We start from the raw sequence: 12,821 nt of genomic DNA on the forward strand, positions 1-12,821 counted from the left end.
ACGCACACTTCAGCTGAGAACAGCCACGAGACGCGGGTCTTAGAATTGATGCCCCGTTCGACTCCTCCGGCTCTGTAGTTGCACTCTTTTTTTTCCCCCTCCATTTTTATCATTAATGCATTTCATATTGGATATTCACGGCAGCGACAGCAGTGTCTGAGGAACTTTCATCACGTAGCCTGTCTGTCTGTCTGTCTGTCCGTCCGTCTGTGCTAGTCTGGTGAAGGCGATATTTTTTGAACAGCTTGATGGAAATTCTATGAGTTTGGCACAAATTTCCTTTTGGCTCAGTGAAAAAAGACAATTTGCTTGCGGCCAGCTGCGGTGCCGCTCTAAAGAAACCAAAATTTCAGTCACAACTCAAACTTTGCAGAAAGTGTGCTCGGTGCACATGCTGCCTCTTGACATCCTGTTTTTTATTTGCCTATTGCTGTTTCATGGTGACAGTGTGTGAGTCAGTGTGAGTCAGTGACACCCCGACAGTTCTGATACCGTGGTGTTTACCCTAGTTGTTTGTTTTGCTATTTAAAAAAAAAAAAAGAAAGAATATCAACATAACCACCACCACCACGTTTCTGCCACGAAGAGCAAAAAAACAGTCGTTGGCTGCACTATCTGTGAATGGCCACAAATTTAATCTTACAAACTTATGAAACAACCTTGAATATAACCATAATTGACATGAAAAAATATGATATTTTTTTTGAAAAACCAACAAACCAAAAATTCTAAATTCCTACTTCCATACTTCACATATCCTGAACAACATGGTTTTGCTAAACACGGCTATGGGTGAATGGCATCTTATTGACTAATAAGCAGATTGCAGTTGACAAAGTAGTTATTGGCCAATAACGTTGTTGTAGTTAAAAAAAAAAATACATTAGGAAAAATACGAGCATCCCCTCTCTATCATAGTCTGAAACGGTTTTTAAATGAATTCTGGCATAAAACTAAGAATTCAGTTGAAGCTGAGATGACACTGGACCAGAGCCGGTCTAGTCATTAAAAGAACACAACACACCCAAATAGAACCCCCATCATTTTAATCTGAATGATTTTTTTTTAAACATAAAAAATGCCTACCGAGAACATGGAAGTGAACTATATTTGGATCCACTGTAACCTTGTTTATGTGAGATGGGCTCATGAAATATTTGTGAAGATGAAATATTCAGCGGGACAGGAAGCCGGGTCAGAAGGCATTATGCTCGATAAACAATAAATTTAGTGGAAAGAACAGTTGACTGCATGTTATAGATACATCACCACTTGCAAATACTTGTCACTACATGCATGGGTCTCCCGCTGATGACTTCAAAACAGAAGGTCCTGGAGAAATGACCCACGTTAGCTGCACACGGAGGAACCTCACGTCAAAAGAGAGAATGCGTGGCTGGAAAAAGGGAGGGTGGTGGGAGGGGGAGAAAATGTAATTTGATGTTTTTTTTTTTTTTATTATTTGTCATGTATAAACACAACATAAAGTACTATTAATATGACTAGTACAGACATTTACTGGTACTCAGTTAAAAAAAGATAAAACTCTTGCATAATTTACAAAACATGGTGTCCCTGTGCTATCCAAGGCACATCTGCGCCCCCCCCCCGCCCAAACAGAGTCCCCGATGCCGTCACAGTCCGTCCTTTCATTCTCGCTCCTCCCCACAATGAATATTGAGTATTTAAACATGGAAATCGATTCTTTTTTTTTGTTTTGTTCTGTTTTAAAAGATCTCAAAGATAGATAAGACATTTCGATGTTTACAGTGCTAAATCTGGTATACATAGTGGTTGTTTTGGTGAGCGTATCTCTAACAACAGAAGTCTCAGATTATTAAAAAACAAAAAAACAAAAAACAAAAACAAACATTTGCTCAAGGGCATCCTTTTCATCAGGAGAGTGGACCTTTGAGCCTCGTACATCGAGAGAAGTGCAGATTATGCATAATGTAAACATTCCGTTTGCTCTTGCAACACTCTCGTCTAATCAGACTCCTCTTGATGAAAAACCAAAAACAACGTACAAACATAAAACACCTAAATTAGCCGACTGCTGCTTCAAACACACCACTAATCCTCTGCTTTAGAGTCCATAGTCCAAAAAAGGCTTGTGCAACAGAGGACCTGACCTGTAATTGCCATGTTAAGGCTTTGTGTAGTTACACATTTACTCTGAAGCCTCCCGGCCGCAATGCACAGCATTGTTTTTGGCCACTTGGAATTTTTTTTATTTTATTTTTTTTATTTTCTTTGTACAAAAAAAACAACAAAAAAACACATTGACAGTCAGGATCAACAACAGCGAGGTTGTTATACAGCTGCTTTTCTTCATTTCGTCCACTGACGTCCCGAACCAAAAACTGGGTCTCTTTGGCAGAAAGTGCACATCGTTTTGTTACCTTCTCCCAATTTCACTTTGTCTGAGGAAGTGGATGTTGTTGGAGCTGTCGGCCAGCTCCGGGTACTGCTCGATGGACAGCACGTAGTAGCCGTCGTACCCCAGGACCTTCCCGCTGCTCAGGAGCTGCCTCTTCTCCCCTTCCGTCCAGGGGCGGACGCCCTCCTCGCCGTCCCGCACCCGCTGCTGCTCCCTGGCCCAGGCGCCGGCCAGTGCTCGCTGGCGCGCCAGCTCGGCCACCCGAACCTTTTCCTCATCCACTGTTGACCCATAGCGGATGTGCAGTGCCAGGGCGCCGGCGCGGATCTCCACGTCGGCGAAACGCCGAGTCCGGCTGTCCATGACAGTGGTGGACTGGGAGACGGTGACGTTGACCCCGTTCTCCAGCGTCTTGTGGCCGCTCGTCAGGTGCAGTGCCGCCAGGTCGGCGTCGGGCAGGCCTGGCTTGACAAAGTAGTGTGTGTCACGCCCCTCGACGGTGAAGTGAAGGTCTTCCAAGTAGAAGGCGTTGTTGAGGATGGTGGCGACCTTGACGCAGTCCTCGCCCGCCACGTTGAGGGTGTGCGTGTGAACGCTGCCCTTGTAGACGGCAAACATCACTGCCCTTCCGATGGGAGAGATGGCCGCTGAGAACCACAGCCAAGACTTTTCGCCCCTGCGACCTCGGCTGAGATGGACCTCTGGCAGACGTTCGAAAGACAGGAGGGATTGCGCTTGCCTGGTTACTTCTTGCTGGACCCCAGAGATGGACTGTAGGAGAAGTGCAGTGAAACGTTAACGCCTGAACATGGCAGAAGTCGACTCTCCAGGCTCTTTAAACCAGACGCTGCGCTCTGCTATCAAGGTTTTTTTTTCATCACCCTCAAAGAGAATGGTGTTTTTAAGATGTGTTCTTGGACCAGAAGTAGATAAATCCCCCCTTGGCAATTTTACAACACTTTTTTTTGTGTTGAGGCCTCAGAGCAAAGAATCATAATTAGCTTCAGCAGATTTTAACTGTGAAATCTAAAGAACATCACACAATGAGTTAGAAACTGCAGAAAATGGCTTTGTGTGTACTGGACAGAGGGTCAGCACAACTTGCTAACGATATCCTGCTCCAAGTGCAGTATTTTATGCAAATACTTCCCAATTAAAAGTGATAGCGCAACATACCCTTTTCCAATTATGGGACTGCACCTTAAAATACTGAGGGAAAAGAAGAATAATAAATATTGTTTTGTTGCTGTCGTTGTCCCTTTCTTCTTCAAAAGCTTTCTGCTAATTGGAAGCCTTATAATGGTTGATTTCTGCTGTATTCATTGCACTGGAGAGATTTTTTTTTTTAACGTACCGGCAGATCGTCCCAGCGTTGGCTCTTCCTCAGTTCATAGGATGGCATGCTTAAATCAAACTTTGGCACAGGATAGCCAGGAATGGTGTTGTGGAGATGAAAGCCGAAGGTCACAAGCCAAGTGTTCACATCTTCGGGGAAGGAAAAAGAAAAAAAGAAACTTGTCTGTGCCATACATTTTTTAAGATCTTAGATAGACAAGTGTAGGTCACAGTAAATCACTTTGTTTTATGCACAAACTCAATTATGAGGGACTCATTCATTCAAAACCTCAATTTGAGCACTGCTCAAAAAGGCCCAGTGGCTTCACGAGACGACGGCGCTCACCTGCAACATATTCTCTGACCTCGTGGACTTTGCTGATGGGGTTGTTATTCCTGAACATGTACAGGTTAAAAGGAGCCGGCTCTTTGCCGACCTTTTGCCACGTGGAGACGTCCGGAAGTGTCCACCGTCCGGACATGATGTCGTAATCCTGCTCGCCAAAGTGCAGCAGCTTGGTCAGGGGGTCGTACAGTCCTCCGTGGAATCCCAGCACCAGGTTGAAGTCTGGGTTAGAGTCAAAGTAGACCTCGCCGTACGCTGTGTACTGCAGCTGCTTGACCAGGAGGCCGTTGCTGGTGAAAACAGCCAGAGGTGTGCCGGTGTTGTCGCAGGCGATGTAGAACTCCTCCCCGCTGCTGATCTCCATGGCGAACAGGTGGCCCTGCAGGTCGTAGTAGAGCGAGGTGATTTCTGAACTGGAGTGGTTGTACACGTGCGTGATCCTGGCTGGGTAGCTCAGGTCCGCGTAGAAGTACTGCAGGTGCAGGCCCAGGCTGGTCTTAGTAGAGACCCTGCGGCCGAGTCCATCGTAGCGGTACTGGATGGTCCAGCTGCTACTCTTGCTGTAGACGCGCACCAGCAGCCCTTTGGAGTTGTACTCAAAGATCTCCGCTCCTCTCTGACGAAGGAAGCCGTCTTCATCCATCCTGTACTGGATGTCCCCCAGACGTGTGATACGGTCCCGTAAGTCGTAGCGCAGCGGGAGGAGCCTGGCACTGTTCCCCGCGTTCAGCAGATGCAGGTTCCCATTGAGGTCGTACGTGTAGCGCCACATGACCTTCTCGTTCAGATACACCGTCTGGAGCTGCCCGTCCACGTCGTACTCGTAGCTGTACTTGGTGGTGTTCGCAAAGGGCCCGATCTTGATCTCCCGCCGGGTGACTCGGCCCACGTCGTCGTACTGGAAGGTGATCCAGTACATCAGCGATCGGAAGATCTCATACTGGATCTCCTTGATGCGCCCATGTGCGTCAAAGTGCTTGGTGTAGGTCATAACGGCGGTGGATATGATCTGGTTGATGTCGTAGTAGATCACGCCGAACTTCCCAAACTGCTCGATTTTCCCCGAGATGTCGTCGTACTGGTAGAGGTCGATGGGCAGCGGCGTCTCATTGATGACGCCCTGCACGCTGGTGACACGCAGGCTGCTGTCGTAGGTGTAGTCGAAGCGCGCGTTGACCATGCCATCCTCGCTGAAGCGGAATATCTGCCGGTCGACCAGCGGGCCCACCTGCCGGTAGCGTATGGAGCAGATGAAGCCTTCGTTCTGCAGGTTGACGGTCTTCAGTACACCGGCCGTCTCGTCGTAGGTGAAGCTGACCCGGGTGCTATCGTACAGGATCTCCGACACCTTGTTTTGCCGGCGGTACCGGTACAGCACCCTGCGGCCTGTGCCAAGGTGGGCCACCCGCAGCAGCAGGCCATCCTCACTGTAGTCCACCGCCACCGACGCATTGCTCTCAGGAGGGTGGTAGAGGTTCCTGTAGTAGCCCACCGAGCGGATGGTCTGCATGGTGTAGCGGGCCACGCTCGGCATGGTGACAGCCGAGAGGCGATCCAGAGGGTCGAAATCGAAAATGTACTGCCGCTGACTGTGGAGGAGCAGCACCATGGACTGGAAGGAAAATAACAATAAATGTTTCTCTTTGCACAATTATTAACTATATTTACTCTTTATTTCTGCTGGGTTTCTCTTTGCAAAGTCACCAATTTAAGCTTTGAACAAGACAGCTTTTGCTCTTTTTAATCACACACCTTTTTTGAGGAATTATTGACACCACTGAAACTTTTTCCTTGGCTGATGGTGTTTTTCTTTTTCTCAATAGCTCTTTTTCAGTAGTCAACAACAGCTGTGCATTTGGGCAGTGAGATGATTTAAAGAATAATTTATTGTGCGTTGTCAATGACATATTGATGTACATCAGGGAGAGCTTCTGGCAATACATTTTTGACTGGCAATACTGTTCAAAGGGACAACTGTTTCACTGTCAACTAACACAGTGTTGCGACACTTCAATCACTCGTGCAAACGTATTTTACTATTTCATTTGTATCATTATATTATATTATGTTATTTTATATGCATTTAGGCAGTGGTCTTGTTACCACTGCATCTGTTATCGTGTCAGGCACAGTCATCCGTTGCTACGCCAACGGTCCCCTTGTTTCCTCGGCTCTCAGTGCTGATGTCAGAGATCTCTGATGCGGCCCCTCATGGTCACGCAAGGAGAATGATGCCATTAAGAAAGGCTGCAGCAGCGTAGAGTGCGCAACCTTAGAGAGGGCATGCATTGAAACTAAAACCCCTTCACTGACGATGAATATCCACCTATCCATTTTCTATGCCCGCTTTTTTTTCCTGCTGGAAATATATTTCAGTCAGGTGGGGACGGAGGCAGCTCAACAATGAGGAAAGCCAAGAAATGCTTTAAAAAAATAAGCTTCTGGTCTTTGGGCTTTTTTTCTCTTCCCCCCTTCATTAAAATGCAGCAGAAAAGCACTTTGGCGAAGCGAGACAGAATTTATGTACCGACTAACGTCTTTGTTAAGCAGCGTTATTTACTGTTCAGGGAGAAAAACAGCAGCTTGCGCATGCGATTTACCGAGAAAAGTCGTGTAAAAAGGTGTTCACAGCACCGCAGTTAGTGCAAATGATTTGTGCTGGCGAAGTACATTGGAGCACAATTATGCACATGGAGCTGGTGATTATTGCAAAATGAGCCTCTTCAGTTTGACCTCCGCTCAATGTCAGGCTCCTTAGTCATCCCACAGCCATAATGACCACCCCGCTGACAGCGCGTTCGCCTCCTCCGCTCATGTCATTTACTCACCTGCTCCAGGTAGGTGTAACTCCATATCTTGCCATCAGCAAACACCCTGGAGACGAGCCGGCCCAGGCTATCATACTCCAGCCGCTCAGTGGTCGGGCCTCTCTGCAGAGCGCTGATTTGCCCGCTGCTGGTGCGGCTCACATTTACTGGCAGCAGCTTGCTGCTGGGAACCCAGAGTACCGGGTGGCCCGCTGTGTCGTATATAATCTTCAGCAGGAACTTTCGGTGGTCGTCATATATCTTCTCCGTCCTCAGGGTGCGATCATAATCGACGGAGAGGATGTTCCGCCCGTTTACCTGGAGGGAAAAATAAAAAGGAGAAAATAAACACAACGTCCATACAGCTTTAAGGACAATATAAAAAAAAAAGAAAAAATCAGGACTTTTTGCGTCGGTTCTCCATATCTGGATGGCCCCTTAATCCCTTTCCAAAATGATCTTTACGACAGTTGTCACAGAGATTAACAGCCCCTTCACGAGGCTCATTAAACGCGGAGACACTTAGTCAGATTGTTCAGGTACACTTAAATCACAGCCTCCTCCATTTAGTGGCGGCAGAATTTGCTCAGAGGCAGAGTAACTACCCAAGTCAAATTAATGGTGCCGCCGTAAATCATAAATAATTTTGCAAGGCGAATAAAAATAGGTAGAGCTGGATGCAACACTAGAATATTGATAAAGCTCTGCTGTGTCACAGCGGCGAATGCTAATGTCCCTGACATGGAAATGGGAGGACCGTCCCTGAAGTCAAAGTGCAGAAGTCGCCGGCCACGTTTTCATCTTAAATATTTTGTTGGCTTTTACGCAGCTTGAAATATTAACTGCTGTGTGAATGTCACAAGCGTCTGCGGATTAGATGGTAGTGGGTCCAGAAAAGACATCCTACACTTGATATGTTTGATTTTTTTTTTCACCTTATTTCTGTGCTAATGCATCACATTTCTGGCTCAGCTATCTTGAGGCTTAGATTGGCAGGATATTTAATTAATGCTACAAATAAATTGTAGAAATTTCCAATAATGTTCATGTTTTGACTTAAAGAAAAAAAGATTTCTGAAGTAAAAAGCATCATAGTATCTATGAATCTTATTTCTAATTAATATTCCAGGTTTGCATTCAGACAACAAAGATCCTGACATGGAACACAAAAATAAAATCAATCAATCAATGAATAAATAAAACCCTACCCTAAGTTTGCGTCCGAACACGATCACTTTCCCTCTGGCTTGCTCTTTGCGGAAGCGCCACTCCACCAAGTTTTGCCCGCTCTCTCCTGGCAGGCTCATGTTGCGTCTGGCCACCGTGGGATTTGCTGCGCCTGCCAAGATGTGGGGCTCTGTCTGGTAGTGGGTGTCCATCCCGTTGGCGTAGGTGATCCGCAGTGAGTTGTCGAAGCCCACCTGGTAGCTGCTCCTACACTGGTCTGTTGGGAGCACAGACAGGGGTGAGCAAGGGATGCGAGGTTGAAGGACAAGAGTTGCGAAACTGAAAACCTCCGTCCATCCATCCAATTGCTGCATTTAGGGCAGTGGTTCTCAAACTTTCTCTGTCTCAACAAGCCCCCCCTACAACCTACAGAACACTTTTTGTTAATTGTTCCGCCGTGGAAAAAGTTCTAACATGAAAACATTAGTTCCCCCGGGCGCCCCGTCTCCCTCCCGCCTGGTGTTTTGCCCCCCCCCCCCCAACTCCCCACCCCACCCCAGACGTGACTCTGCACCACCCACTTTGAGAAACACTGATTTAGGGTCATGGGCATGCTGGAGCCTCTCCCAGTGGTCCCATGGTGACGGTTGGGTTTCTCCCTCCACATTATCCACACTCACACCTACAGACTGTTCAGACCTGCCAATTAACCTGCAGCAACGTGTGTTCTTTTTGTTTGGACTGTGGGTGGAAGGCAGAGAACCTGAAGAGAGCCCACGCAGACACAGGGAGAACATGGAAACACCACACAGAAAGGCTCTGAGTGAGAATCAAACCCAGAACCTTCTCCTTCTGTGAGCCGACTATCTTAACCACCGTGTGCCCCGTTTACATGAAGACAGGTTTCTCTGAAAAACAGCATTTTCACTGAAACTGCACTGACCGAAGCCGCACATTTTTAAAAAACACTCCTCAGTGTGGGGAAGTTTTAAAATACTGCCGACTGGCTTTGTGTAAACACTGAAAACTAGGTTAGCGTGGTTAGCGCTGTCTTCTGTCTTCTTCTCGGCTAATTGTCGCATCTGAATTATCTGTTAAATGCTAATAATTGTTTGTCTTTCTGTGTTGGCCCGGCATTGTCCAGGATGTACCCTCACGCAGCACAGGTGGGCTCCAGCATCCCTGCCACCCTGAGTGCAGGAGGAGTGAAAGAGGATGGATGGATGGAGGGCACTTCAATATTATATTAAAAAAAAAAAATGTCACATTTCTACAGAACTAGTGAACATTAACGAGGGGCAGACAGCGCTGGACCACCTGGACCTGGCAGAGAAGAGAAATCATTTGGCTACGAGACTGATAGCAGCCCCCACTGCTTTGCTCCTCCCATCATCCCCCCCCCGCCTCTCACCGAACACACCCAACCCTGCACGCTGAGAAAGTAATCATTTACGCTGTCGTCCGTCGGCCCCTCAGAGCCGTAATGATACACGACTGGAGCTTACTCAACAGCGGCCTCGCTGACCCCTCTGAAACAATGACAAATAGTGGCTTTCGCAAATGGCACCGCCACTCGAGACGGGTGTCGTTGCGGCCTTACCCTGAGCCAGCGTGTAGAAGGCACGGATGGTGGAGGTGTTGGTGGTGATGCTGATCTCCTCCTCCGTCATGGAGCTCTCGATGTCCACCGTCAGGGCGCTGTTTATGTCGGCGTACAGGTTGTTCACCATTCCGGTGGGGAACGTCACGTTCATGAGACGTCCTTCGCTGTCGTAGCTGCCGGGTGGCAGGGAGTGCAATAGAAGACCAGAAGCGACGATCAAAATCCATTCAGTTACCATTTTTCTCTCATGCTATCTCTTAAAAAAAAAAAAAAAACTTTTGGCGCTGGACCATTAACACTTTAATTGTGAATAAAACGTCACTTCATCTCTCATAAAGTGAGGGGATGTCTGTGACAATCTAAAGCACAGTCCAAATATTTGATTTGGGAAAATGACAACCCATTTTTTTGTGGGGAAAGGGTTGGGCGTGATTGACGCGTCATTACAATCCCCAGCCGAAAGCTTTAGTCTTTGAACTAAAGCCAGGGTAATGTTCAGTTCGCAATGTGACACGGCAGCAAATGGCGTGGTGGAGAAATTCAATCACTTTGAGGCTGTTCAGACATAATGTGACACATATTTAATAAGGCGCCATATTCCAAAAAAATATGCTGCTAATTGCACTCTTAACTTTACTTCTTTGAGTGCACATGCCTGTCAAAGCCAAATCCTACCTACTGAACGACGTGGCGGCAAATCCGGTACAGTCCAGTCAGGTAGCGGCAAGGTGATAAATCATGTTCCACCGGCACAGAGTCACTGCAGTCTTAACTGGGCTATTTCACAGATTTAAGGCAATTTTTTTTTTTTATATAATTAGGTTTCAATTAAAAGTGCTGCCGCAGGTAAGCACTGTTGCCATTTATAGAGTAAACTTGTACTGAGCTGTGGGACACTTGGAGTGACACACATGCTAGTTTTCACTCGTTGCAAAGAAAAGAAAGTCCACCTTTGAACCTGATTGCTTAAACTTCAGTTAAGGGTCCAAAGAGAGGCACTTCAACTGTGAGGTTTATAACGACCATAAAAAAAGGAGGCAGGACAGGCTTTTTTAATTCCTTAACACGGTGTCATCTGCCAAATTGCTAAGTGCATTTGCTTACAAGGTAGGTATTAGTATGCAAAATAATTAAAAAAAAAAAAAAAAGGACCAGAAGGTGTTTGAAATTTACAACGCAGGCAATTTCCAGATGACTGCAACCCTAAATCAGGCTGCCGCTGGTTACATTTCCACAGTGTCAACTCGGCATCACTTACTCAAAGAAAGTTGTCCAGCCAATCTCGGAGGTCTTGGTGGCGAGCAGGCCGCTGTTGCCGTGGTAGGTGAGCAGCACCAGCTCCTGGCCCTGCGCCGTCAGCGTCTTCAGGCCGCCGCTGGTGCTCATGCTCAGCCAGATCACCTGGTTGTCGGGGGCCACGACCCTCACCGGCGTGCGGTTGGGGTCCCGGCGGACCCTCAGCGTGTTGCCGCTGCTGTCGGTGATGGCCGTGACGTCGTTCTCGGCGCTGTAGCCGAAGGTGTACTTGAGGTCACCGGTCAGCAGGCTGGCCGTGTGCTGGTGGGTGCCGTTGCCGTCGAAGGCGTACAGCTCCTGGGCGTCGGGCGAGGCCACCTCGTAGGCGGCACTGCTGCCGGAGTTGGTCGGCGTGGGCCCGTTGCGGGAGATTGCACGGATGCGGATGTTGCCCAGGTCGGCCACGTAGAGCGTGCCATCCGGCGCCACCACCAGGGAGGACGGGGCGTTGAGCCGCGCGTCCTTGGCGTAGCCGTCGCCTGTCTGGTAGCAGTCGCAGTTGGCGTCGTTCTTGCAGTCGCATTCGGACGGTGTGCCGGCCAGGTGCGTGATCTCACCGTCCACCGACACCTTGCGGATCTGGCTCATCTTCCTCTCGTCCGTCTCGGCCACGTAGACGGCGCCGTGGTAGGAGACGGCGATGGCCACGGCCGACTCCAGCGGGGTGAGCTGCGCCCGCTGGCCGCCGGCCACACCCCGCTCGAGGCCGGCCAGCGGGCAGTGGGCCGGCCGGCCGGCGGCGATGCTCACCTGGCCGTTCTCGGTGATGCGCAGCACGATGTTGTTGTCCAGCACGTAGAGTGAATTGTCCATGGGGCTGACGGCGAGGTCGGTGGGCCACTCCAGGATCACCTGGGAACCGGGACAGAGTCAGACTTCTTTTTCACGAGATGAGCCTGAGGGCACTGGACTCGGTGCCTCCCAGCACAATGGCCCATCCAACACCTACTTAATGTAATGAAGATAAAGACAAACTGTGATGGAGAAGATAAAATAAAACGCTTCATTTAGGACTGGCCCACTAAAACTTCCTTGTAAGAAATCAAATAACCTCAAATGCCTTAGTGCGTCGTTAAAACTGAGACAGAAATTGTTGCTGAATTGTTCCATGTCCTTTGATACTGCCGCAAGTTAAAACTGGGCTGAGCCAAGGCTGGATGGCCGAGAATCGCACACCCACTGCAAAATTTTCAGTGGCTCAAGTCACATGACTCAATTATACACACACACACACACACACACACACACACACACATGCACTCTTCTGTCTCTGTTAATGATATTGATTCGCTTCTAAACGCCACCTTTGTTTTGCACGATTCCAGATTTTGTTCTTTTCGAAGTTGTGTTTTAATCAAAGCCTCCGAATGAGTGAGACACAAAACCAAAACAAAAAACAAACAAACAGAAGGTCATTTGGTTTTTGACTGGTGCCATACTGCCCCTCAATGTTTTTAAGCGTCTTGTTTCTAGTCTTCCACTTGCTCTTCCTCTGGTTTTGTATTCCGACCCGCACTCCAACATCAGAAATCTAATTAAAATGTAAATTGGTTGGTTTAAAAAAACAAAAAACAACAACAACACAAAAACAAACAAGGAACACTTAGATCCGGTGCACACATAGATGGCAGAATCAGATTCTGTCTCAACAGCTGGTGCAATTACTGAAAATGCATTTAAAACACTCTGTTTTCTCAAAAGAAATTATATATGGTTGAGCAAGCATAATTTTTTCAAAAAAGAAAGATAATATTTATGCACAGCAGCATTTCTGCTTGTCGCGATCCATCTCATAAAGGTACACTGCTGCCTTGACATCACGCCATTTACACACACACACACACACACACACACACATGCAATGAAGCAGGCAGTGCATCACCACCC

The 12,821-nt window shown here is 47.8% G+C and overlaps 1 protein-coding gene across 5 annotated transcripts in view; it reads right to left on the reverse strand.

Annotated features, from left to right (window-relative positions):
* Window positions 1-575: 575 nt before the first annotated feature.
* Window positions 576-12,821, reverse strand: part of LOC142878541 (teneurin-3) — a 136,683-nt gene continuing 124,437 nt past the window's right edge. For 4 of the 5 annotated variants that reach the window (XM_076012375.1, XM_076012374.1, XM_076012373.1 and 1 more), the window contains 7 exons: window positions 10,897-11,786; window positions 9,636-9,811; window positions 8,077-8,312; window positions 6,890-7,186; window positions 4,062-5,673; window positions 3,735-3,865; window positions 576-3,151 (listed from right to left, as the gene is read on the reverse strand). In XM_076012375.1, coding sequence (XP_075868490.1) covers window positions 2,399-3,151; window positions 3,735-3,865; window positions 4,062-5,673; window positions 6,890-7,186; window positions 8,077-8,312; window positions 9,636-9,811; window positions 10,897-11,786 — 4,095 coding nt within the window. In that variant the 3' untranslated portion in view covers window positions 576-2,398. The remainder of the gene's footprint in view (window positions 3,152-3,734; window positions 3,866-4,061; window positions 5,674-6,889; window positions 7,187-8,076; window positions 8,313-9,635; window positions 9,812-10,896; window positions 11,787-12,821) is intronic. The other variant, XM_076012376.1, reaches the window with a different exon arrangement.

This window comes from Nelusetta ayraudi, unplaced genomic scaffold (assembly GCF_046127955.1).
Source record: "Nelusetta ayraudi isolate G7.1 ecotype Tasmania unplaced genomic scaffold, CSIRO-AGI_Nayr_v1 ptg000005l, whole genome shotgun sequence".
NCBI lineage: Eukaryota > Metazoa > Chordata > Actinopteri > Tetraodontiformes > Monacanthidae > Nelusetta > Nelusetta ayraudi.